The 27565-nt window shown below is 47.5% G+C and overlaps 1 protein-coding gene across 1 annotated transcript; it reads left to right on the top strand.

Annotated features, from left to right (window-relative positions):
• Positions 1-16: 16 nt before the first annotated feature.
• On the top strand, positions 17-27065 carry LOC310670364 (uncharacterized protein). The gene is made up of 6 exons (XM_083425596.1): positions 17-30; positions 5474-5647; positions 20630-20803; positions 21679-21765; positions 23733-23816; positions 24695-27065. The coding sequence occupies exons 2-6, from the start codon at positions 5515-5517 to the stop codon at positions 26014-26016; spliced, it is 1800 nt and encodes a 599-aa protein (XP_083281722.1). The 5' UTR covers positions 17-30; positions 5474-5514; the 3' UTR covers positions 26017-27065.
• Positions 27066-27565: the final 500 nt, after the last annotated feature.

The following is a 27565-nucleotide window of genomic DNA, read 5'->3' as shown; positions in this document are numbered from 1 at the left end:
CCTTCTTCATCTTCTCTCGCCTTTGCCTCGGTGAGTCTCCTCTCTCCTCCCCCCGAGGGTGCAATGGGGAGAAGGGGGTCCCAGGGGGCAGGGAGGGGGCGTGGGGGTCCCTGCTAAGGTCATGCCTGGGGGGGGGAGACCCCCAAGTCAGGGAGCAGAGGGAAAAGGAGACGGAGCAGCCAAGGGGGCGGAAAAGGGGCTGAAGGGATCCAGGGGGCCGAAGGAAGGGGGCGCCGGGGGGGAGGGAGGCGCTCCCTGGCTCGCTCCCCCCTAGCCTGGAGGTCAGCAAGGACCTCTGGCTGCTTTAGGTAAACTCGCCACCTTGGGCTGGGCAAAATACAGGTGTCGGGGGGGGGGGAATTGGGGGGCCAAAAATCCCTTTACCTGGTGCAGAAATCCCTTCAAAGCAATCCATTACAGTGATCCCATGGAAGCTCCCCGTCCCTGCAAAGATTCCCAGATGATTTAGCCCTCTGCATAGGTGATGAAGGGAAACCCCAGGAATCCTTGTCTTGTCTGCCCATCTGTCAGGGCCCGTCTTTTTTGTCTGCCAACCCAATCATCTTTATCAGACGCTTAGAAGATTATTTCATGCTACTCTTCTAGGGAAGACACCAGACAGAAAAAGACAAGAGTCAAGAAAGTAGGAGTTGTATTTTGTACATACTGGACCTGGGGGTCAGCTGAAAAGCTACATTTTAATGTATTATGTCATGATGTTGATTTTGACATTATGAGAATCTGTATCTAATTCTAGAGAAGTAGTTTCTAGTAAATAACTTTGCAATGGTTACTATATGGCCTGTTACGTTTACATGCTTTTTCAACTGCAAACATTCCAGCAACAATATTGAAAGGAAATCCTCCCCACCTGCTGGATTTCTGCCTGCCTGAAGGATGAAGGATGTAGAAACCCAGCCAGAAAGGGGGGGGGGGGACAGTGGGAGAGAGAGCAAGAAATTCTCCTTCTCTTCCTCACAGATTCGCATAACCCCAGGATACATTTTTGGGCCTTGGGAGGCGTGCCTATAAATGAAGGAATACAGTCCACAGGTCTGCCATGATTGACTGCATAAGAGCCGACTGAGGTCCCTTTGGTTCCCCCCATAAAACATTTGAGCCCCCCCTCCCATTAATGGGCATTGCCATTCAAATGGTCTGTGCACACTGCATCTTGTGATCAGTTTTGCGGGGCAGGCCTTACTTGGGTCCAGGGGCGTCCAATGGGGAGAATTAAATCCTTAATTAACGGAGATTCTGCCCCCTGACATAAATCCTGACTATGCCCATGCCTGTCCTCCCTTACTAGTTTATTCAAGTTGGCACCCCTAATTGACTGTCGTTCCCTGTGCTCTTCCCTGCTGCTGCTGCTATTATTATTATTATTATTATTATTATTATTATTACCGTATTTTCCGCACCATAGGACACACTTTTTCCCCTTTAAAAATGAAGGGGAAATGTGTGTGCGTCCTATGGAGCGAAGACGCCATAGCCCCGCGACCCTGTCCCGGCTGGAGAGGTGACACGCAGCTATGGCAGGAACCTCTATAGCCGCGCGCCACCTCTTCAGCTGGGAGAGCGTGTGGGGGGCTAAAGAAGCCATAGCCGCGCGACCCTCTCCCAGCTGGAGAAGTGACGTGCGACTATGGCAGCAGCCTCTCCGCTGTGCCTTTCCACTGCTCTCTGACCTGCGCTTTGGGGCTGGTGGTGGGCTTCCCCCGCCAGCCCCATAGAGCAGGTTGAAAGGAACCTGAAGCCTGGAGAGCAAGAGGGGTCGGTGCGCGCTGACCCCTCTCGCTCTCCAGGCTTCCAAGGTAGCCGCCTGAACGCACCTTAAACGGCACCTTGTTTTAGAGCGGGAAAACAAGAGGGGGGAAATTCTCCCTCTCTCTGTGCAGCGCCTCCTGCCGCTTCGCTGAAGGGGCACTGGGCAGAGAGGGGGAGAATATTTTTTTCTTGTTCTCCCCCCTCTAAAACAAGGTGCGTCCTATTGTCCGGTGCGTCCTTTGGTGCGAAAAATACGGTAAATTTGTATTATGTCCTTCATCCAAAGTTTACAGGGCGATTCGCAACATAAAAATGCAAAATGAGAGCACCAAATGCATAAAAAACAAAGGCAAACCAATGATCTCATGGGCGACTTTTGCACATAGCCCACAGATTCTCAATGGGATTTATGTCTGGGGAATTCCCTGGCCAATCAGTAGCTGTATTTGCTGCTCTGTCCCGAATTTCTTCACCACTTTTGGTGTGTGACGGGGGCTTGGTCCTGCTGCAACATCCCAGTACTGGCAGGATACTTCTTTTCCAACTCTGGAATAGCTCTCTTTCGTAGAACCTCAATATATTGGGGCGAGCGCATCATTCCTTCTATTGGCCACAGGTTCTGACACCATAATAACTGACGCGACCCCAAAACATCTTCTTTTGAGGGTGCTTGACAGACTGATCCATGTGGTGTAGAAAACATGCTTTGTTTCAGTTCATTTGCACAAGGATGCATCTTACCTTGCGTGTCATGTTGCGCATGTCATCTCTTCGCTTCCCTGTGTATGCTGTTCCGTCCTTGGCACCAGCACACACAGCTTATGCCAGATCATCCTGGTGTTTTCCATATTCCACCTACATGATCAGTTCAAAGACATTGAGTCCATTTTGTAGTGTCTTCGGCCACCTTTCAGGTCCATGCAAGCCATGCCATTTGTTACATTTATATCTTTCCCAAACTTGTAAGAGTGATCTTCTTCTTAGATGATTGTAAATCCTTTATTTACTTTGCCTTTATCATACCTTGGCTTCTTCCCTTTCCAAATAGATTTGGAAATGTCCTTCTGTCATTTCTTGAAGCATGCTGTATTACTTATTCCCGGCACTGACTGAAATAAAAATAATACTTTTGGCAGTGCGTTCATCTTGATCGCTACAATTCTCCCTAATAAGGATAAATTCATTCTTCCCCAAATTTCTAGATTCCTTTTTACCGTATTTTTCGCACCATTGGACGCACTTTTTCCCTCCTAAAAAGCAAGGGGAAATGTGTGTGCGTCCTATGGAGCGAATGCAAGGGGGAGGCAGGCGGGAAAAGCCCCCAAGAGCCGCACACAAGCTTCCTGCGCTCTTGCGGGCTTTTCTCCAGGAGGGAGAAGGGACTGACTGGCCGCATCGGTCCGTTCTCCCTCCTCGGGGAAAAGCCCCAAAGAGCGGCGCCCTCTTTAAAGGCTGCGCGGCTCCTGCGGGCTTTTCTACGAGGTGGGGGAATCCCCCCACCTCCCAGAAAAGCCAGGAGAAGCCGCACAGCCCCTTTAAAGAGCGCACGGCTTCTGCGGGAGGTGGGGGAAGCTGCAGCAGATTCCCTCCTCCCGCGCTCCCTTTGAAGCGGCAATGTGGGAGGGGAGCAGCTTACACTCGTGTAAGCAGCTCCTCTCCCACTTTCCTGCTTCAAAGCAACTGCGGAGGAGGGAAGGAAGGGGACCATGGATCCTCCGCTGCTCACAGGGATTCCTCCGTGATTGCTTTGAATCAGGAAAGTGGGAGGGGAGCAGCTTACACTCGTGTAAGCAGCTCCTCTCCCACTTTCCTCCTTCAAAGCAACTAAGGAGGAGGGAAGGAAGGGGACCATGGATCCTCCGCTTCTCACGGCTGCAGCGGATTCCTCCTCCATGATTGCTTTGAAGTGGCAATGTGGGAGGGGAGCAGCTTACACTTGTGTAAGCAGCTCCTCTCCCACTTTCCTCCTTCAAAGCAACTGCGGAGGAGGGAAGGAAGGGGACCATGGATCCTCCGCTGCTCACAGGGATTCCTCCGTGATTGCTTTGAATCAGGAAAGTGGGAGGGGAGCAGCTTACACTCGTGTAAGCAGCTCCTCTCCCACTTTCCTCCTTCAAAGCAACTAAGGAGGAGGGAAGGAAGGGGACCATGCATCCTCTGCTGGCGAATGCAGCAGATTCCCTTCTCCCGGGCTCCCTTTGAAGCAGCAAAGTGGGAGGGGAGCAGCTTACACTTGTGTAAGCAGCTCCTCTCCTGCTTTCCTCCTTCAAAGCAATCACGGAGGAGGGAAGGAAAGGGACCATGGATCCTCCACCGCATGCGACTGCAGCGGATTCCCTTCTCCTGGGCTCCCTTTGAAGCAGAAAAGTGGGAGGGGAGCAGCTTACACTTGTGTAAGCAGCTCCTCTCCCACTTTCCTGCTTCAAAGTGGAGGGAATCCCGTGCAGTTGCGAGCAGAGGATCCATGGCTCCGCTTCCTTCCCTCAAAGCAGGGTGCGGGGGTGCAGGGGGGAAAGAGGGCAGGAAATAGAGGCCGGGCAGGAAGACACAACCACACTTTGACCACTGAAAGTCCACCTCAGCCTCCCCAGATTTCCACTGAGATGGCCAGGCTAATCTCGATGGCCATAACTCAGGCTCAGCATTATTAACTGGACTTAGATAAGCCATGGTTCCCCTTCCTGCCCTCCTCTGAGGCTCAATTTAAAGCAGCAAAGTGGACAGGAGCCGCCCGCTTTGCTGCTTTAAATAGTTTAGTGCAACATTTGATTCAGAATATTTTTTTCCGTATTTTCCTCTTCTAAAAACTAGGTGCGCCCTATGGTCAGGTGCGCCCTATGGTGCGAAAAATACGGTATTTCATTCCAGGTATTTTCATAATTGTCTTAAGTATTTGACTTTTCTATGGATTTCTATTTCTAAATTTTTCTGTAATTCTTTTTTATTTTCTACTGCTGGATTTTTCACTAATAACTTTGTCTTATCTTTATTCAACTTAAAACCTGCCACTTGCCCATCCTCCTGTATTTTTTCTAAAACTTTTGGAAGAGAGTTCTTAGGGTCTTCAACTGTAATTACAAGGTCATCTGCATATGCTTTTAATTTGCATATTCTTTTCCCCACTGTAATGCCTCTGATGTTTTTGTCTGCCCTGGCTTCTTTCCAGGGAGACAATTGAAATCTAATATAAGAAACATTATAGATGATCGAATACCTGGAAGTGATAGATGCTGAAAAAAGCGTTTGACAACATCTCATGCGAATTTATGAATAAAGTCCTTGAAGAAATGAGTTTTGGTGAAAATTTTAGTAAGGGGATTCAAGCAATATATTCGGTCTAAAAAGCCAAAGTAATTGAAAATCAAGTGGTAACAGAGGGATGTAAGATACAGAAAGGAACATAGCAGGAATGTCCTTTCTCACCTTTACTATTCATTCTAGTCTTAGAAGTCCTGACCAGAAACATCAGGCCAGAGTTCAAGGAGATCTGCTCTTAGGTCACTACCGTGCAGACCCTGCCAGCCTTACGAAGTGGGGTGAGGAGCAAACAGAGGAAATTGGAACCACTGGAGATGTTTAGAAATGGGGCTTCTGTGGGGGAGGGGCTGCCCCATTTGTGCTTCTCCAGGGGCAGGAGAATATCTAGGACAAGAAAATCCCTGCAGGGCCTCTGAGGCTCCCTTTGTTTCTTCCTCTCTCCCAGGACCCTCCAGCTTCTTTTGGCTCCTCGACTCCTCAGGAAGGATGAAGGAGACGGATCCTGCGAACCTAGCGAGGATGGAAGGGGGAAGATGGACGGTTGACCTGGTCAGGTTGTCTCCTGCATCCCTCCTCTCAACCTCTGAGCACTCCCTCCCAGGGACCTCTGAGAGATCTGGTGAGTCCCAGGGGAGTGGAGATGGGAACATGGATGGATGGAGCCGGAGAGGAATTGGGGATTCCTCAGCTAGGGGGTGGGATAAATTAGAACAAGTCACATACTACAAGTATCTAGGAATGGTGGTACAGGCCTCAGGAACCAACAAACTACACATAAACTCCATCGGGAGTTCAGCGGAAAAAAACGCAACTTGTATCCTTAAATTTTTCAGAGCACAAGGGGGCTTCTTCGTCCCCACAGCTCTAAAATTATACAAGGCCAAAACTTTGGCACAACTCCTCTATGGTTCTTTTTTGGGCCCGCCTTCCTCTGCTTTCTCCCCACTTCAGAGAGTTCAATCTAGACTTCTTAGAGCTCTCCTCCAAGTCCCCAGATGTGTCTCAAACGCATGGGTTAGATTGGAAACGGGGATGATGAGAGTGGAGACTAGCATTTGCTTAACATCAATCTACAAATGGCTGACATTGAACCTGCTCCCCTGAGGGATAGCCCCATTGATCCTCTGCGATCAATTCCAGTCGGGCTGGCAGACTGCAGTCCTGAACACCCTCCGGAAACTGGGTTTTGCCCCTCAAGCCCTTCTAAGTCTGGGCTTGGGCCAGGCAAAAGCTACGGTCAGGTAAAGAATATTAGACACCGAGAGACAGCAGGACTGTGCAAGGTGCCCCGACTATAGAATTGGAGAAATCGAGAGATATACAGCTGCACTGGCAGCATATCTCTTCTTTCTCGTTTCTAGGGATGCAAGAAGGGCCTTTACACTCGCCAGAAGCGCGGCTCTTCCCTCACTGGTCCTGGATGGAGCCTTTAGAAGGGTCCCGTATGCTCAGAGACTTTGCACCTGTCCATTGGGAGAGATAGGAAGGCCAGAACACTTGTTCTTTAGATGTCCCTTTTATGAAGAGGCACGTAGTAAGATCTTGGATCCCCTACTGGTGAGGTTCGCCGACCTCCCGCAAAAGCAAAAATTGGACCTTTTGCTGTTAGGCAAAGGCCAGAAGAAGACCTGGATGGTCGCCAGATTCTGTCTACAGATCTGTAGACGCAGACCATCGCCCAACTCAAAATAGTCCGGCATGAAAAGCCCCAAACACGGTTCCATGGGGGATTCTGAGTCAGCTCCCTGGGACAGTTTAGTGTTGTACATTGTTTCTAAATTTAGTGTTGTACATTGTTTTAACTGTCTGCTTTAACCATATTTGCACAGCAGTTTCTAATGTTGTGCGTGTCCTCTATTTCAGAGGCTTCTACTCTGCAACCTCTTATAGTTGTTTTAACTGTGAGTCTTTTAGTTCTTATGTTCTTACAGTTGTTTTAACTGTGTGTCTTTGTTTGTTTTTAGTTCTTTCTGTTTTAATTATCAGTTTTTTATCCATCCATTATCCGTGTTCAATCTTGTATTTTATTCAGATGTTTTATCCTATGCCTGTTTCCTTGTCCTCATTTGCTCTAACAATTATCAGTTAAAAAAATCCTAACTGCTATTTTATCTATATGCTTTTTTTAATCCTGGTCTGTGACTGTAATAAAGTTCATTCATTCATGCAAATGGGGCTTCCGTGTGTTGCCTTTTTCTTTTCTTTTTTTATAACTCTTCTTTGCTTTTAAAAACAAGGATCATAGGACTAAGAAATGATACAAATATGTAGACTGAGTCTTCTCCTGTCATTTGTATATAAAATAGCAGAATAAATTTGCTGGAATATCTATAACATGTTGTCATGGTAACATATTGTCAGCAAAACTACAGTATCTATGACAAAGAATTGTTGGCAATTTTTGTGGCTTTTAAGCAGTGGAGACACTTCCTGTTTGGGGCGCAGCAGCAGATAGAGGTGCCTACAGATCACAAGAACTTGGAATACGGGTGGACCGTGCGCATGCTTTTCCAGAGGCAAATCCACTGGGTTGTTGTTTTTTGCCAACTTTAACTTTAGGATCCAGTACATCCCGGGAGAGCAGAACGTGAGGGCAGATATCTCGAAAACCAGAGTACTTGGAGGAAGAAGGAACCCCCTGTGGCCAGACATATGTTCCAGGAGGACAAATGGACCTGGGGAGGAGCACTAGCAGAAGAAGCAGAACATTGTATGCACCAGGAGAGTCCCTAAGGGTCAGAGTTCTCAAACAACTCCATGACAACCCTACTGCTGGGCATTTTGGGCAACACAAGACCATGTTGTTAGTTACGCGGGATTTTTGGTGGCCCAAAGTAAGGGAAGATGTGCAAGAGTATGTGTGAGGATGCGACATGTGTCAGAGGGCAACGGGGGAGAGGGTGCCACCAGCTGGGTTGCTAGAACCCTTGCCCACACCGGGGAGGCCATGGGAGGTAGTGTCCATAGATTTCATGACAGACCTGCCCATGTCCCGAGATAAGACTGTGGTCATGGTGGACCTACTGACCAAGATGTGTCAAGTTGTTCGTGGACCATGTCTTCATGGGGCTTCAGAGGCAGAATGATTGGGTGGAGAAGCTAGCACTAGCAGAGTTTGCATACAATAATGCTGAGCATGTGTCCACAGGGATGAGTCTCTTTCTTGCCAATTACGGGTGCCATCCCAGGACCAGGGGAGGAGGCTTGGAGTGTGCCGGCTTGGAGTGGAGCAATTCGTGGAGGAGATGGAGGCCATACACCAACAGCTCAAGATGAACTTGGAGAGGGCCAAGGAGGCTGACAAGAAGGAGGCCGACAAGCATAGAAGACCGGGGAAGTCATTCGGGTGGGGGACAAGGTGTGGTTGTCATCTCAGGCACTGCCCCTGAGGGGGAGGTGCAAGAAACTGCAGCCTAGAAGAGTGGGCCCCTTTGAGGTCATCCAGCAGGTCAATCCAGTAGCGTTTAGGCTGAAGCTGCCAGACAACATGAGGATACACCCGGTTTCCCACAGGTCCCTGCTGTCGCCTTACAGGGAGGGGCACGGCTGCCCAGAGAGGGGGCAGGAGGGATCCACCCCGCCAAACGTAGAAGAGAGGGAACAATGCAACAAAGTGATGCTGATACTTGACTCCAGGTGGAACGGACATCAACTAGAGTATCTTGTTGCCTTGGAGGGGGCGCCCAGTTCTGAAAATGTGTGGATTCCTGAGGGGTGCGTAACAGAGGAATTTCTCATAGAGGAGTTCCACGCTCTCTTCCCAGACAAACCCAAACCCCCGGGGAGGTTTTTTGGAGAAGTGTTTGGATCCACAGAGGACGAGGGGGACTTTGATGGTTTTCCACCCTCGGGGGGGGGGGAATAGTTGATGAAGTTGCCGAGAGCTCTGAGGAGGAGGAACACCCTGAGGACTCTCCAAAGGGGACGGGGTTGTGGGGGGGGGGGGGTTGGGAAGCGGTTTTTGAGGACACAGAGGACGATGATTCTTGCCCTGGCTTCCCACCCTCTCCTCACGTCGCCAGTGAAGGGGAGGTAGCTCAGAACCCCACTGATGGGGAGGGGTTTTTTGAGGGGGGGGGTGTCCGGGTACTGCCATCGAAAGGGGGGAGGGGGGCAGAAGAGTACAGGGAGCCTCCAGCATCACTGAGCAGTAGCACTTCATAAGGCAGTGGAGAGAGTCACGCCTCCGGCGAAGCAGAGGGGCGAAGGAGGGGCGAAGCGAGGCAAAAGCTCACAGACGTTACTGTGAGCCCTAGCACCTCGCTCAGCCAGCCTGTTCATGAAACAGACATGCCGCTTCCGTCGCCTAGTTTTCACAAGGGGGTCAAACGTAAGGAAAGGAAGCAGAGATTTGGGGTGTCTAAGTTCTTATCCTGGGGGGAAGAGGAAGAAGCCACTCCCAGAATCTGCAAGTGACAGACATGAACTTTGGGTTTCTGCTCTGTACATACAGTGGTGCCTCGCAAGACGAAAAGAATCCGTTCCGCGGGTCTTTTCGTCTTGCGGTTTTTTCGTCTTGCGAAGCAAGCCCATTGACGGAGTAGCGCTATTAGTGCCATTGGCACTTTAAGGGCTAAAAACGGCTTTTTAAGGCTTGGGGGATTAGCGGTTTTGCTGCTAAAATGCTTTTAGCAGCTTAGCGCTTCAGGAAAAGGGGTTTTGGAGCGAAAAAAAATTTCAAATTTTTTCGTCATTTTTCGTCTTGCGAAGCAAGCCCATAGGGAAATTCGTCTTGCGAAGCGCCTCTGCAAACGGAAAACCCTTTCGTCTTGCAGGTTTTCCGTCTTGCGAGGCATTCGTCTTGCGGGGCACCACTGTAGTTTGCACTTAATAAAACCTGTGAAAAGCAGGTCCGAGTCCTGGCTGTTTACTCGTGAGCAACCACCTGAAAACAGGACACATATGGTTCATCAGTAGTGGTCAGTCTATGAGTTCTGGGTTCATGAATTGCTTTCAACTGAAACAATAAAGGGAAACAGGAGAGAACAGACAACATTCAACATCGCAAAGCCGAATGCCTAGTCAGGAGCTCTTGCGGCTGTTATGCCTAGATTAATTGTGGGCAATAGTCATTATTCCTCTTTTGTCATCAATGAAACAATACCGAGTTGGTCTCCTCATGAAAATGGGAGAAGATTCAAAGTATGTTGCTGTTTGTTTTTACAGACAAGGTGTGGACGTTGCTGGATCCTGACCAGAGAGTTCTGCATAAGAAAGTCAAGGAGGAGAATCGTGGCATCATGGACGCTCTTGGTAAAATTCCGTTAGATCATAAGATCAGTTTTGAAATTCCATGTTGTTGTTGTTTAGTCGTTTCCGACTCTTCGTGACCCCCTGGACCAGAGCACGCCAGGCACTCCTGCCTCCCACTGCCTCCCGCAGTTTGGTCAAACTCATGCTGGTAGCTTCAAGAACACTGTCCAGCCATCTCGTCCTCTGTCGTCCCCTTCTCCTTGTGCCCTCCATCTTTCCCAACATCAGGGTCTTTTCCAGGGAGTCTTCTCTTTTCATGAGATTGAAATTCCATACATACCTCTATTTGATGAACCTCCACTATTTGGCTGGAGACCAAGAGCATCTGGGATTCTAACATCTCCACTGTGAACCCAGAATGGAGAGATAACAACTTTTTTCTGTGACTGTTCTTCATCTAGTCATGCCTTTTCAAACAATAACCAGGCTTGTCTGAACTACCCAGGCCTTCTTAAATGTCGGCTTCAGGACTTGAAGGGAAATTGAAGTAACTCCGGTCAGGCTTGTTTTTGTTTTGGCTTCAGTCTGCATTTGGTTGACCAAAGAGATGACTGACCTCTAAGAATGAGTGGGTTTCATGAGTGAGCCAAACAAAATCTATCCCAGCTAAAAACCAAGCAATGTGTCAGTTAATAGCAGCCAACAAAGGTAGTGAAAACTATAGGAACGCCTCCCATCTAACTCCCTTCAGTTCTTCCTCTATCACAAGCATTCATTAACTTTGTTCAATAATGGATGTGAATCACGCCCCCTTCGCTCTGAGTGGGGTTGGGGTCTGGGGCAGTGATGCAGTTAACATGACTTACGCTAACATGGCAGTGCATTGCTGGGGGAGGGGTCAGGTGGCGGGTTTGATGATTCTGTGTCCGCGCCCCTGTCATAGTATGCTTGCAGTTGCGCTCCACTGGTTTCAAGAGAGTCAGGCGCCCCGCAGGCGTGCTCAAACGCTGGGAGGGTCGAAGATGCCACACATCGACAATGACATTAAGTTAGACTTCAAGGATGTCCTCTTGAGGCCGAAATAGAGCACTTTCAAGTCTCGCAATGAGGTGGGCGGGGGGGAAACATTGTTCAATAATACGGAACTCCATTTCTTTTTGAGGCGCTAAGTAGTTGCTTTCTTCATTGCAGATGGTGATGAATTCAAAGGGAAGAACAAGGGGGAGCACAACAGAATCCACATATCAGAGAAGTCGTATAAATATTCAGAGTGTGGAGAGAACATCTGTCAGAGCTCCCAGTCCACCTCCCATCAAAGAAAGAGCTTCATTCGGAGGGACAGCCTCACTTCACATGAAAGAACAAAGAGTAGGGAGAAATTGTATCAGTGCAGAGAATGTGGAAAGAGCTTCAGTCGAAAGGATAATCTCACTTTGCATCAAAGAGTTCATACAGGGGAGAAACCCTATCAGTGCTTCGAATGTGGGAAGAGCTTCAGTCAGAGGGCCCATCTCACTTCTCATCAAAGAATTCATACAGGGGAGAAACCCTATCAGTGCTTAGAATGTGGGAAAAGCTTCCAGGATGGGGCTAAGCTCACTAGCCATCAGAGAATTCATACAGGGGAGAAACCTTTTCAGTGCTTTGAATGCGGAAAGAGCTTCAGTTGGAAGAACAGTCTCACTTTGCATCAAAGAGTTCATACAGGGGAGAAACCCTATCAGTGCTTAGAATGTGGAAAGAGCTTTAGTCAAAGCGCAAATCTCGCTTCCCATCGAAGAATTCATAGAGGGGAGAAACGTTATCATTGCCTAGAATGTGGAAAGAGCTTCCAGGAGGGGGCTAAGCTCACTAACCATCAGAGAATTCACACAGGGGAGAAACCTTTTCAGTGCTTGCAGTGTGGAAAGAGCTTCAATCGGAAGGATTATCTCACTGTTCATCAAAGAATTCATAAAGGGGAGAAACCCTATCAGTGCTTGGAATGTGGAAAGAGCTTCAGTCAGGGAACCCATCTCACTTCCCATCAAAGAATTCATAGAGGGGAGAAACCCTGTCAGTGCTTTGAATGTGGAAGGAGCTTCACTAATAGCTACAGTCTCACCTCCCATCACAGAATTCATACGGGGGAGAAACCCTATCAGTGCTTAGAATGTGGAAAGAGCTTTAGTCAAAGCGCACATCTCACTTCTCATCAAAGAATTCATACAGGGGAGAAACCCTATCAGTGCTTAGAATGTGGAAGGAGCTTCCAGGACAGGGCTAAGCTCACTAGCCATCAGAGAATTCATACAGGGGAGAAACCTTTTCAGTGCTTTGAATGCGGAAAGAGCTTCAGTCAGGGACACAGTCTCACTTCCCATCGAAGAATTCATACAGGGGAGAAACCCTATCAGTGCTTTGAATGCGGAAAGAGCTTCAGTTGGAAGAACAGTTTCACTTCGCATCAAAGAACTCATACAGGTCTGAAACCATATCAGTGCTTGGAATGTGGGAAGAGCTTCAGTCAAGGCACTTATCTCACTCGCCATCAAAGAATTCATACAGAGGGAAAACCGAAAAAGAAAAATAACAAAACAAAAATTATTAAACAACCCTTACAAAACACAATTCTATAGAAAATAGAAAGGGGAAAGAATAACTAAAAATACCTTTTATCACATTTGTATCATACATATCATTCATCAACCCATAGAAAGGCAGGCTCCCCCACGTCTCCCCTGTGTGACCCCCTCTTCTCCCCATCTCCCATCCTGAGATGTCCTTTCTTCCCTGCGTTCCTTGCAGGTCCCTCCCACCTCCAACTCTCCTTTTCCTGTGTGTGTCCTCCAAAATTCAAAATAAAGGAATCTTTATATAAAAAACACAAAAAAATAGATGAAAAGGAAACTCCCATCTCTGTCTGAAAATCATCTGTTGCAGCAATTATTCAGAATATGCCCTCCAGAATAAACCCAGCTGCATTTAGTATCCAGCCTTTTCCCTCCCCTTCAGCAAGATGACACTTTTCCTACATCATCATAATTTATTATTTATACCCTGCCCATCTGACTGGGTTTCCCCAGCCACTCTGGATGGCTTCCAACAAAACACTAAAATACAATAACCTTTTCAACATTAAAAGCTTTCCTAAACAGGGCTGCCTTCAGATGTCTTCTAAAAGTTTGGTAGTTATTTTTCTCTTTGACATCTGGTGGGAGGACATTCCACAGAGCGGGTGCCACTACCAAGAAGATTTCGCCCCCTAGCCCAGCCTTCAAATCTTAACCACTCAGACAGTGCAATATGACTCTTATAATGATCGTCTCATAATCCAAATTAGTATTTCTCCAGTTTCTAGGTCCAGTTTCTATAAAGCCTTTGAAAAACTGTTCCAACAAATCTCAGCCAAGTCACAATCCAAAATTATGGTCTCTTATGATGTTCATCCAATCCTTTTTCCTTTTCTTTCTTCTTTTCCTAATCTTTGGACATATTAATCCACTGGGGATGGGGAAGCAGGCATCTTAATTCCCTTTCCTCAATCGAGATCATAGCTTGCCTTGTTCACCGTTTCCGGAGTTGCTTTGCATTCTCTGCCGCTCATTCCCGCACCAGCTCAGCCCAACCTCGTCTTTCCATGGGGCTCTTTCTGTCTCCTCCTGCTCTTCCCTCGCCTGCCCCACACAACCTTCTGCCTCTCTCAGCGACTCCTTCCCAGGTTATGACCCACACATTCCCCTCCGTCTCTTTTTCTGGGTCTTCAGTGCCAAGGCACTGCAGAAACCTAGTTGGAGTGGATGCATCTGCTTCCCAATAAATCACGCAGAGGCAAAGTTCAGTGGCAAAAGAAGAACTTTCGACTACAGGCTTTTTTAGCTTCGTTCCTGAAAAAAACTTTGTGAAAGTAAGAAAGAGAAAGCAGCCCACTGAGCTGACAGATTTATCTTTCTGGCTCAGTGTGACCTTGAGATAACAAAATACAAATCATAATACATCTAGATGCCTCGGCAGAAAAGAATAGAACCTTCAAGAAGGAAGCAGTATTTTCCGGTTTCTGCCCTCTAGACTTTAGCCGTGACGTTTTGTCTCACTGCCAGAAAAGCATCTCTAGCTCCCTCGTTTCTGTGGCAACGCTTTTTGGGATGTGGTTATTTGCAGGCTCATTTGTATTTCAATAAAGGCCTATCTTTCCACTTGGAGACTTCCTCCGTTTCTTCTGGGTTTCTGTGGGTAACCTCCGGTCTAGGAACCTCTTTTTGAATTTCTCCTACATATCCATGACTGGATTTAAAAAATAAATAAATCTGAAAGGGATTTATAATGAGACTGAAACACTAAAATTATTGATAGAAACATCTCTTTAAAACATTCAAAACATGAATCAGCAAGAGTAGATCCAAGATTGTTTATGTACTCCACAAAGGCAGCTAGAATTTTAATCGCCCAAAAATGGAAACGGCAAGAATTACCAACTGTGGCAGACTGGCGGATGAAGATGATGGAGCATGCGGAACTGGCAAAGCTGACTGTCCAGATCTGGAACCAAGACAACCAAGTGTTCCAGAGGAAGTGGAATCAATTTAGAAAATCCTTGTAAAAAAACAACAGCAAACAAAAAACACTAGCAGGACTGAGATAGAATGAGCACTCTGTTCGAGATAAAAGTGGGGGGAAAGAACGACAAAGAATGTAGATCTTATGAATGTGAAAAATAAAGGAAGGACATAAGTAAACCAGAGGAAGGAGGGAGGGAAGTTGAATGCTCAGCAGAGCACAGGAGAAAAAGATGATCTATTATATTGTCATAAAACTGTTAAACGTTGGAAAATCAATAAACATATATGGGGAAAAATAAAATATACTGTATATACAAAAAAATGAATTGCGAATAAATTTTAAAACAAATTTCATTTCAGTTTACAGAAGGTTGTGGGGGGACAACATGCTGAAGCAGAGCTCATGTTTTTTGAGGGATCCTTATTAAATTTGGGGATCCCATCTCTACAGCTCCCATAAACAGCACGTAGGTGGCCGGAGCCAGAAAGGCAAAATCCTAGACCTCAAACGCAGGACTCAGGAACGCTTTCCCCCATGGAGACCTGGGACCCCTTCTCCTTCGGAAGGGACCTCCGAGGAGGAAGCCAGGGCGGATCAGTCCCTGGACCTGGGGGGCGATTCTGAGACTCATCTGGAAAGCGCCATTTCATGTTCCTTTCCCCACTTGCCAGGACTCTGAGCTCCATTTGGGGTCCCTCCTTCCGCACCCCAAGGTTCCCCCGAGGCCTTGGGGAAGGAAACTGAGGCAGGCTCTGCTTGCTCCCCAGGGCCTTGCAGGGGATTCGGGGGGGGGGGCTGTGTCTTCCTCTGTCCATGGCAGCCATGGAAGAAAGGCAGGAGACCCTCAGCAGAGAACAGCCAAGTCTGGTTCTTCTCCGCAATGGCTTCCTCTTCTGAGAGCTCCCTCTTTCTTGTTTGGGCTGGACTGGGAGGACCCCACTTCAGCCAGTTCCCCAGTCCACCCACTGGGCTCCACTGGCTCCCTGCGACCCTCAGTGATCCAGAGTGGCAGCAACTTCTCCAGTTGAACTACTGCCTGAAGCGGAGGAACAGACTTCTTAGCCCATTTTGGGGGCAAGTGAGGGCCATCCAGAAAGGGCTCCTGGGACCCCGATGGGCAGAAGGGGAGTCTCCAGCCTTGTCTGGGAAGAGCCCCCCTTTCCCCTATTCCTGCCCTTCTCCTAGCACTGACTCTTGGGGTGACCAAGGATGCTGCTCCGGGGGTCAAACTCCCCCGAGGCAACCCTCCACCTCTGAGAGGGCAAAACTATTATTATTATTATTATTATTATTATTATTATTATTATCCTCCTCCTCCTTGGGCCTCTGAGACAGAGAGGGCCTTTCCCTCCTCGCTGCCTGTCCTGGCGCAGAACGTGGCGGATCCCCCAGGGCCGCTTGCCTGGCGTCTCCCAACGGAGAGGCCTCCTCCCTGGGGCCAACATGGCGAGGAGAGAGGCTGCCCTGCGGAGGCCAAGCCATCATGGCAGCAAGGCGGCTGAGGAGCAAAGGTGCCGCCCTCCTTCAGCCGGGAGGAGAGACCCCGAGAGCCTGGGACCCCCGAGGCCCACAGGGGAGCCATGGCGTCTCTGGGGAAAACGGCTGGGGCCTCCGGGAAAAACAAAATGGCCTTCCCGCCTATTTCGGAAAAGGGCGGGAAACCCCTTCTCCTGGCCCTGCTGCCCCCGTGGGCTCCTCCTGGGCCTGCCTGGCCATGGGGGGGGGAGGAAATCCAGCTGCCCCCAAATAATGGGGGGAGAGGAAGAGAAGGAAGGAGAAGCTGGGAAGGGGAGCAGCCATGAGGGAAACTCAGGGGGAAAACTCCCTCAGGAAAGCGGGCGAAGGAGAGGAGGAGGCCCAGGGGAATCTGAAAGGGGATTGGCCAGCTGCCCAATGGAGAGGCTTCTGATTGGTCCAGCCCTGCTCTGGGGTGGGAAATGGGGTCAGATAGTTCTGGGAGCCCAGGAGAAACTGGTTTTCTGCCAGGAAACTCGGGGAAAGGGTGGCAGGGGTCCCTCTGGCTCTGAACTGGAGTCTGGCACCCTCTCTCTCCCATCCTGGTCTTCCCCTTTCTTCTTCTATCATTAGGATTGATTTGCCCCCCAGAGCAACCCCGCCCCCCCCCGGGTCGCGTGTGCGTTTCCTTCCTCGCCTGGGACTCTTCCTCCTCCGTCTCTGCCTGGGAGGAGAAGCGGCTGCAGAAGCAGAAAAACACGCTTGCCGGGGGGGGGGCGGATTATTTTCGGGGGGGTTGTCTCCCGGCTGGGAATCCCCCCTCCCCCCCCCGCTGAGCTGGAGGGTGTGTTTTGGGGGGGGTCTTGAGGGAGCCATTTCTGAGCCCAAGGCACCTCCCGCCACTAGGCAGCCCTCCGCCTCTTATCCCTCCCAGCCTTTCCTTGGGATCCAGGAGCCTCGATGTTGGGGGAGAGCCGAGGCAACCCCCCCATGGACCCCCCCCCCGTCTCCCCTGCAGTTAGTCTGGTTGGATGTGGGCTCCGTGGGGCAGAGGGAGGGAAGGGGGGCAGCCCCTAGGGCGCAGGCGCAGAAGCAGGAAAACTTCATGAAGGCAGGGAGAGGGAGGGGCGCGCTCGGCTTGGCAAGGGTTAAAAGGAGCAGAGCTGGATTCCTAGAGAGGACAGGAAGTGAAGGGGGAGGGGCAAGGTCCTCCCGAGCAGAAGTCCCTCCCCCCTCCCTTCCTGCCTTCTTCATCTTCTCTCGCCTTTGCCTCGGTGAGTCTCCTCTCTCCTCCCCCTGAGGGTGCAATGGGGAGAAGGGGGTCCCAGGGGGGCAGGGAGGGGGCATGGGAGTCCCTGCTCAGATCATACATAGTGGGGGCAGACCCCCAAGTCAGGGAGCGGAGATTCACGGCAGAGGGAAAAGGAGACGGAGCAGCCAAGGGGGCGGAAAAGGGGCTGAAGGGATCCAGGGGGCCATAGCCAGGCGGGGAAGGAAGGGGGCGCCGGGGGGGGGAGGGAGGCGCTCCCTGGAGGTGCAGAAATCCCTTCAAAGCAATCCATTACAGTGATCCCATGGAAGCTCCCCGTCCCTGCAAAGATTCCCAGATGATTGAGCCCTCTGCACAGCTGATGAAGGGAAACCCCAGGAATCCTTGTCTTGTCTGCCCATCTATCAGGGCCCGTCTTTTTTGTCTGCCAACCCAATCATCTTTATCAGACGCTTAGAAGATTATTTCATGCTACTCTTCTAGGGAAGACACCAGACAGAAAAAGACAAGAGTCAAGAAAGTAGGAGTTGTATTTTGTACATACTGGACCTGGGGGTCAGCTCAAAAGCTACATTTTAATGTATTATGTCACGATGTTGATTTGGACATTATGAGAATCTGTATCTAATTCTAGAGAAGTAGTTTCTAGTAAATAACTTTGCAATTGTTACTATACGGCCTGTTACGTTTACATGCTTTTTCAACTGCAAACATTCCAGCAACAATATTGAAAGGAAATCCTCCCCACCTGCTGGATTTCTGCCTGCCTGAAGGATGTAGAAACCAAGCCAAAAAGGGGGGGGGGGACAGTGGGAGAGAGAGCAAGAAATTCTCCTTCTCTTCCTCACAGATTCGCATAACCCCAGGATACATTTTTGGGCCTTGGGAGGCGTGCCTATAAATGAAGGAATACAGTCCACAGGTCTGCCATGATTGACTGCATAAGAGCCAACTGAGGTCCCTTTGGTTCCCCCCATAAAACATTTGAGCCCCCCCTCCCATTAATGGGCATTGCCATTCAAATGGTCTGTGCACACTGCATCTTGTGATCAGTTTTGCGGGGCAGGCCTTACTTGGGTCCAGGGGCGTCCAATGGGGAGAATTAAATCCTTAATTAACGGAGATTCGGCCCCCTGACATAAATCCTGACTATGCCCATGCCTGTCCTCCCTTACTAGTTTATTCAAGTTGGCACCCCTAATTGACTGCCGTTCCCTGTGCTCTTCCCTGCTGCTGCTGCTATTATTATTATTATTAAATTTGTATTATGCCCTTCATCCAAAGTTTACAGGGTGATTCACAACATAAAAATGCAAAATGAGAACACCAAATGCATAATAAAACAAAGGCAAACCAATGATCTCCCACAAACATATTTAAGAGGCATGTCAACCAGCCAAAGGCCCAGTTATAGAGGAACATTTTTGCCTGGCACCTAGAATCATAGAGTTGGAAGAGACCACCAGGGCCATCGAGTCCAACCCCCTGCCAAGCAGGAACCACCATCAGAGCACTCCTGACATATGGTTGTCAAGCCTCTGCTTAAAGACCTCCAAAGAAGGAGACTCCACCACACTCCTTGGCAGCAAATTCCACTGTCGAACAGCTCTTACTGTCAGGAAGTTCCTCCTAATTTTTAGGTGGAATCTTCTTTCTTGTAGTTTGGATCCATTGCTCCGTGTCCGCTTCTCTGGAGCAGCAGAAAACAACCTTTCTCCCTCCTCTATGTGACATCCTTTTATATATTTGAACATGGCTATCATATCACCCCTTAACCTCCTCTTCTCCAGGCTAAACATGCCCAGCTCCCTTAGCCGTTCCTCATAAGGCATCGTTTCCAGGCCTTTGACCATTTTGGTTGCCCTCCTCTGGACACGTTCCAGTTTGTCAGTGTCCTTCTTGAACTGACACCTCAAGATGTCAGGAAGGTGCCAGGCGAGCCTCCCTTGGGAGAGCCTTCCACAAATGGGGATCCACTGCAGAAAAGGTCCGTTTTTGTGTTGCCACCACCCAGACCTCTGGTGGAGAAGGCATGCAAAGAAGGGCCTTGGAACAGAGGCTGGATGGCCCTCGGTCAGGGATGGTCTAGTTGAGATTCCTGCATTGCCCCAGGGGGTTGGCTAGATGACCCTCAGGGGTCCCTTCCAACTCTGCAATTCTCTGGTGCAGGCTTGTGTAGATTTTTAGGTACAAGTTGGATGCGAGGGGTGCATAGGATCCGGTCGCCGTGGAGCGCAACCCGAAAGCGCTCAACCTGAAGCATATTCAACCCGAGGTATGACTGTACTTTGATGGCTTCCATGCCAGGGTGGGGGCCACATTTCAAGACCGGCGACTTGCAAAGATGGTATATAAGCACTGGGAATATCTAAGGAGGAGGGGTGTTATTAGTCTCATTATATTTCAAAAATGTGGCATCACCAGCTCCTCTGCGTCCGCATACAGATTTGGTCCCCATGCAACCCCAGACAGAGGCAAATACAGCGGCACCTCGGGTTACATACGTTTCAGGTTACATACACTTCAGGTTACAGACTCCGCTAACCCAGAAATAGTACCTCGGGTAAAGAACTTTGCTTCAGGATGAGAACCGAAATTGCACAGCCGCAGTAGGAAGCCCCATTAGCTAAAGTGGTGCTTCAGGTTAAGAACAGTTTCAGGTTAAGAACAGACCTCTGGAACGAATTAAGTATGTAACCAGAGGTACCACTGTATGGCCACAACACCTGCCTGGCTTGCGATGAGGGAGCTCAAAGAGCGTCAGCAGGGCTCTCTATACAAAGCACCTAGCATGGGGGCACCGACAGGTAATGGCTACTCATCTATTTTCTGCTCATGCTCTGATGTTGCCGTTTTCAGGCTTGGGGACAGGACGGTGCCTGGGTTTGGCACCAACTTCTGTCCATAAGCCCCACTGAGTTCAAGGGGATCTACTCTCAGGTCACTACTGGACAGACCCTGCCAGCCTTACGAAGTGGGGTGAGGAGCAAACAGGGGAAATTGGAACCACTGGAGAAGTTTAGAAATGGGGCTTTTGTTGGGAAGGGGCTGCCCCATTTGTGCTTCTCCAGGGGCAGGAGAATATCTAGGGCCGGAAATCCCTGCAGGGCCTCTGAGGCTCCCTTGCTTCTTCCTCTCTCCCAGGACCCTGCAGCTTCTTTTGGCTCCTTGACTCCTCAGGAAGGATGAAAGAGACGGATCCTGCAAAGCTAGCAAGGATGGAAGGGGGAAGATGGACGGATGACCTGATCAGATTGTCTCCTGCATCCCTCCTCACAACCTCTGAGCGTTCCCCCCCAGGGTCCTCCGAGAGATCTGGTGAGTCCCAGGGGAGGGGAGATGGGGACGTGGAGGGATGGAGCCGGAGAGGAATTGGGGCTTGCTCAGCTTGGGGGTGGGGGGAGGCAGGCAGGCGGAGGGAGATGGAGAAGGGGAGCACCTTTTCGGGCTCCCCCACCTCCCTCCCTGCCTGCTCCTTTGTCCTCTGCAGGCAATTTGAGCTAGGAATAGATCACAGCTCCCCGCCCAATGCGATGTATTGGCAGCTAAAAATGTCTAGAACCAGTTCTGTGATCTGAATGCCCTGCCAATGACAGACAACTCACTGATCCATCACACAGCACTAGAAGCCACGACTCTTTAATCTGATCCTGCTTTGCAGATTGAATGCAGATGGGACCACCATGTGTTGCTTTTTTCTTTTCTTTTTGGAATAACTTTTTATCTGCTTTTAAAAACAAGGATCATAGGACTAAGAAATGATACAAATATGTAGACTGAGTCTTCTCATGTCATTTTTGTATATCTCAAAAATAGCAGAATATATTGGCAGGAATATGTATAACATATAGTTCATCATTAGTGGTCATGGTATGAGTTCTGGGTTCATGAATTACTTTAAATTGAAACAAAAAAAGGGGAAACAGGAGAGAACAGAGAACATTCAACATCGCAGAGCCAAATGCCTAGACTGGAGCTCTTGTGGCCGTTGTGCTTAGATTAATTTTGAGCAATAGTCATTTTTCCTCTTCTGTCACCAATGAAACAAGACAGAGTTGGTCTCCTCATGAAAATGGGAGGGCGGTTCAAAGTGAAGAAAGAGATTTACATATACATTTAAATTTAGACCAACCAGATTGAGGCAACAGCTGATGGAGAGCATGCAGGTGAAGATGTTGCTGTTTCTTTCACAGACGAAATGTGGACGTTGCTGGATCCTGACCAGAGAGCTTTGCATAAGGAAGTCAAGGAGGAGAATCCTGGGATCATGTACCCTCTCGGTAAAACTCCCTGTTGGATCCTAAGATCAATTGTTTTTTAAAAAATTATTTAATCATTTTTTCTATATAAACAGCAACCACAAAAGACACTACTGTACAACAAAAACCATAATAACAATAATAACACAATTTGACAATTCAGATTTAAATACACTGATATACCTGTGACTGCACCCTTTTAACAATATTTTCCCACCTCTCTCTCCTCCCCCCACTTCCCACCTCCATCCGCCTTATCGCTTAAATATTCATTCCAGATTTCTTCCTATTTATCCATTCTTAATTTGCGTTGACATGCAATTCTCCCTGTTCCCAGTATATTTGTCTTAGACTTAGTAGGCTGAACTCAATTTTTTGAGCTAGTATATGATTCAGTTCTAATGTTAGTTGTTGTATTCTTTCATATGTACACTCAGATGGATTATTTGCCATATCACCCCATAGTGTTTTTAAAGAAATTTTTAGATTATTTTATTTTAAGCTTTGCAGCTTGGCTTTGTTGGCAGAGAAGGCTATTATCTTCCCTCTGATGTAAGCTTTATATCCTTCCCATTCCATCAGTCTTGACCTTGAAGATTTGGAGTTATTTTTAAAATATATTTGTGTTTCTTGGTTTATATATTGAATGAAGTTTTTTTCATTTAGTAATGATATATTAAGATACCATCTCCTCATACCTTCCTGGGTTTTAGATAAATTATATTCCCATATTACTACTGAGTGATTAGCTATAATGGGAATATCAATGTCACATCGGCTACTAACGGGATGTAATGCTGATGTTGGAAAAAAATCAATTCTATGCAGGGTATTATGAATTCCTGCAAAATATGTATATGATTTTTCCTTAGGGTGATGCAATCTCCATGAATCCACTAAATTCCACTGTATCATATAGTTATTAATTGTCTCTCTAACCTTTGTCCTTTTTTTCCTGGCTACTGAGGTGGTATCCATCTGTGGATCTAAAATTTCATTAAAGTCTCCACCCATTATCAAGTGCTGATACGATAGAAGGCTTAATCTCTTAAAGCAGTTGTGAATAAACTTATGGTCATCAGTGTTTGGGGCACAGACATTTACTGTTGCTATTTCTGTCCCTTCTGTTTCAATTACAATTATTAAGCATCCACCACCTTCCTCTCTTATTATATCTTGTATTTCATGAGGCCAGCCTTTCCTAAATAAAATTGTGACTCCCCTAGCATTTTCGTCAGAGTTTGTTGAAATAACTTCTTTTACCCATTGACATTTCAAAGTTTGAGCCCCTTGTTCCGTCAAATGTGTTTCCTTTAATAGACCTATATCAGCCTTTAATGACTGTAGATATTTGAGTGTTAGCATTTGTTTTTTTCTTTTCCTTTAACCCCTTGACATTCATACTTATAATTCTCATTATGACTTTAATCTGTAAGCTTCCTTGTCCTCTATTTTATCTTTAGCAAAATTGTTTGGAAGGCCTAATATAGACCATATATACTGAAAATTATTATCGCTCCAACCTGAGCCATATATTAACATATGGATTACGAAATATATGAGTAATTAACATTCTTGCGTATCTAAATATATATAAGGCAGACTCTACCCGTTATACACACTGAAATTAACTTTAAGTATTCCCAATTAAATAATTATTATTTGAAAATATTCAAAGGAAGTAGAGAAAAAGAGAGAGAAAGTTGTAAAGTAGTTCTATCAACAGTAAAAAGGATTCTGAAAGGGTAGGCTCAAATATATACCAATAGCCAACAATTAATAATATAATATCAGCACTAACGGTAAGAAAACAAAACATAAACTACTTAATACACTCAACAATAAAACAAATAACAAAAAAGAACAACAAAAAGGGGGGGACCAAATTCATGACTTTCGCTCTAAAGGAGATGCAAACATTCACCCCTTTGAGCTCCTAGGTTCACATATATATAATAGTCAGGAGTATGTTGCTGTTTGTTTTACAGACAAGGTGTGGACGTTTCTGGATCCTGACCAGAGAGTTCTACATAAGGAAGTAAAGGAGGAGGATCGTGGGATCATGGATCGTGGTAAAATTCCGTTAGATCATAAGATCAGTTTTGAAATTCCATTCATACCTCTATATGATGAACCTTCACTATTTGGCTGGAGACCAAGAGCATCTGGGATTCTGACATCCCCCACCGTGAACCCAGAATGGAGGGGTATCAACTGTTTCCTCTGTGAATGTTCATGCCTTTTAAAACAATGACCAGGCTTGTCTGAACCACCCAGGCCTTCTTAAATGCCGGCTTCAGAGTTTTTAGGGAAGTTGGTGTAACTTCTGTCAGGTTTGTTGTTTTTGCTTCTGTTTGCATTTGATTGACCAAAGAGATGACTGACCTTGGAGATGGAGTGGATTCCAGGGTTGAGCCAGAACAAAATCCATTCCAGATAAAAGCCAAGCAATGTGTCAGTTAATACCAGCCAACTAAGGAAGTGAAAACTATAGTAAGGCCTCACATCTAACTCCCTTCAGTTCTTCCTCTATCACAAGCATTCATTAACTTTGTTCAATAATGGATGTGAACCACGCCCCCTTCGCTCTGAGTGGGGTTGGGGTCTGGGGCAGCGATGCGAGTTTGCATGACTTACGCTGACATGGCAGTGCGTTGCTGGGGGAGGGGTCAGGTGGCGGGTTTGGTGGTTCTGTGTCTGCGCCCCTGTCACAGTATGCTGGCAGTTGCGCCCCACTGGTTTCAAGAGAGTCAGGCGCCCTGCAGGCGTGCTCAAACGCTGGGAGGGTCGAAGATGCTACACATCAACAATGACATTAAGTTAGACTTCAAGGATGTCCTCTTGAGGCCGAAACGGAGCACTCTCAAGTGAGGTGGGGGGAAAACATTGTTCAATAATCTGGACCTCCATTTGTTTTTGAGGCGCTAATTAACTTCTCTCTTCATTGCAGAAGGTGATGAATTGGAAGGGGAGAACAAGGGGGAAGTCAACAGAATCCACATATCGGAGAAGTCCTATAAATATTCAGAGTGTGGAGAGAACATCTGTCAGAGCTCCCAGTCCACCTCCCATCAAAGAAAGAGCTTCGTTCAGAGGGACAGCCTCACTTCACATGAAAGAACACAGAGTAGGGAGAAATTGTATCAGTGCAGAGAATGTGGAAAGAGCTTCAGTCGGAAGGATCATCTCACTTCCCATCAAAGAATTCATACGGGGGAGAAACCGTATCAGTGCTTTGAATGTGGAAAGAGCTTCAGAAAGAGCTCCCATCTCACTTCCCATCAAAGAATTCATACGGGTGACAAACCCTATCAGTGCTTCGAATGTGGAAAGAGCTTCAGCCAGGGGATTTATCTCACTTTCCATCAAAGAATTCATACAGGGGAGAAACCATATCAATGCCTGGAATGTGGAAAGAGCTTCATTTACAAGCTGAGTCTCGCTTCCCATCACAGATTTCATACAGGGGAGAAACCTTTTCAATGCCTTGAGTGTGGAAAGAGCTTCAGTCACAGGCAGGGTCTCACTTCGCATCAAAAAATTCATACAGGGGAGAAACCCTATCAGTGCTTAGAATGTGGAAAGAGCTTCAGTCACAGGCAGAGTCTCACTTCCCATCAGCGAATTCATACAGGGGAGAAACCCTATCAGTGCTTAGAATGTGGAAAGAGCTTCCGGGAGGGGACTAAGCTTTCTTCCCATCAACGAATTCATACAGGGGAGAAACCCTATCAATGCCTGGAATGTGGAAAGAGCTTTAGTCAAAGCGCACATCTCACTTCCCATCAAAAAATTCATTCAGGCGAGAAACCATATCAGTGCTTTGAATGTGGAAAGAGATTCATTCTCAGGCAAAGTCTCACTGCCCATCAAAAAATTCATTCAGGGGAGAAACCCTATCAGTGCTTAGAATGTGGAAAGAGCTTCTTGGAGGGGACTACGCTCTCTTCCCATCAAAGAATTCATACAGGGGAGAAACCTTTTCAATGCCTTGAGTGTGGAAAGAGCTTTCGTCACAATTCCAGTCTCACTTGCCATCAAAGAATTCATACCGGGACGAAACCCTATCCGTGCTTGGAATGTGGGATGAGGTTCAATCGAAAGGATAGTCTCACTTGCCATCAAAGAACACATACAGGTCAGAAACCGTATCAGTGCTTCCAATGTGGAAAGAGCTTCAGTCAAAGCTCGAATCTCAAGACCCATCAAAGAATTCATACAAGGGAGAAACCATTATGGAGGCCTCCCTCTCTGGTAACAGGACACCCATGAAGTGTTTGGCAGCAGTCCTGTATCTCAGCGACTCCTATCTGCTCATATGAGCATGCAAACAGCAGAGGAAGCGATAGCTGAGCTGTTGGAAGTATGTAGTATCGCTATTTATTGCAGTGTATCAAATCAAAACAAATCATAATATAGAATATAGCAACAGTGTGAGGAGCAGCTCACACACATCCTGTCTGTCTGGGAGACAGAACAAAAAGATGAAAAACAAAAGCACAAAGAATGGAAGTAATGTTTCTGAGTTTCCGTTCTTACACTTCCAGAAGTGTGGAATGTAAATAAGGATCACATGATCCAGAAATGGAAGAGTGAAAATACTAGCATCCTACCCCTTTTCATGACAACCATTGCCACATATTTAGCTCATGTGCACTTTATTTATAAAGTCAGTTGCTCTTTGTTAACAACATTTGACAACAAATCAGCAATTTGTTTTCCTGGCATATAGGACACACGAATCCTGTTTGGATACAATCTCTTGCATGAGATAATTTGATCTGCAAGTATTTGGTTCTTTGCTTATGTTAACGGAGAAATCCGACGGCTCCTTTGGACAAAAAAGCAAGGACACCAACCAGGAAAATTGGAGCAAAACAGCAGCCAGTAGGCTTGGTCTTTATTGAGACTGTCGCGATAGGACTCCAACTCACTGCAAGACGAAGCAAGATGGAAGCCCCAAACAAAAGAAGACCCCACCTTTTCTTAGCTACTAATCCCCCATGCTACACACCTAAGACTACATCAGAACTACATCATTGATACATCACAAAAAGGAGGGGTTGAGGGAGGAGTTGTGGTGGTAACCTCAGTGTCTTGTCACCTGGCCAGTTCCTTCTTTCCCCCTCCCCATGAGTACACCCCAGAGGACAAAGAGGAGTTCATGGTTTCCTGCTTCCAGAGGGAAGGGTTGGTCACTGGTTGTTAAGGCACGGGTTCCTTCTCCTAGGATGTGACCAAGGTATTTTACTTCCCTTTGGCAATACTGTATTTTCTTTGGGGATACCTTGTGTCCTTTATGCGCTAATGCCGTAAGAAGAGCTATGGTGTCCAGCTTACAATATTCTAAGTCCTGCCCACATCGTAAGATGTCATCAACGTGTAGAAGGAGGGCAGACCCCTTCGGAAGGGTAACGTCTAGCAGATCCTGATTTAGTATAGCGGAAAATATTGCTGGAGATTCCACATAGTCCTGGAGCAGTCACGTCCATGTTAATCGTCTGGTTTGCCAGGTGAAGGCATCCACCGGGATGCTGAAGAATGCAGAACATAAATCAATGACAGAGTAAACTACAGTTCCCTCCGGAATTGGTGATGAGGATTGGCATGGTGGGGAATGACAAAGGAGTTCACAAGTCTCAAGTCCTGAACCAAGCACCCTTTTACAGGGTTCGTGTGGGGCTTGCGGACAGGGAGCAAGGGGGTGCTACAAGGAGAAGCGCAGGGAATTGAAGACAGACTTGGCAATGGAAAGGATTTCATTTATTGTTTTTCCATCGTATCCCAGGTGCGCATTTAATGCTTTCCGTATGTCAGCCGT

This window comes from Podarcis tiliguerta, assembly GCF_965153285.1.
Source record: "Podarcis tiliguerta genome assembly, chromosome: 2".
In the NCBI taxonomy this organism is placed as follows: domain Eukaryota; kingdom Metazoa; phylum Chordata; class Lepidosauria; order Squamata; family Lacertidae; genus Podarcis; species Podarcis tiliguerta.
This window is presented reverse-complemented; position numbering and strand designations above follow the sequence as displayed.

What these genes read in the sequence shown, in the direction of transcription:
- LOC310670364 (XM_083425596.1), top strand. Translation starts at nt 5,515, where the DNA reads ATGAAGGAGACGGATCCTGCGAACCTAGCGAGGATGGAAGGGGGAAGA. An exon ending in AGGGACCTCTGAGAGATCTG is followed by an intron (nt 5,648 to 20,629) that starts GTGAGTCCCAGG and finishes CCTCTCTCCCAG; the next exon opens with GACCCTGCAGCTTCTTTTGG. An exon ending in TGGGATCATGTACCCTCTCG is followed by an intron (nt 21,766 to 23,732) that starts GTAAAACTCCCT and finishes TTTGTTTTACAG; the next exon opens with ACAAGGTGTGGACGTTTCTG.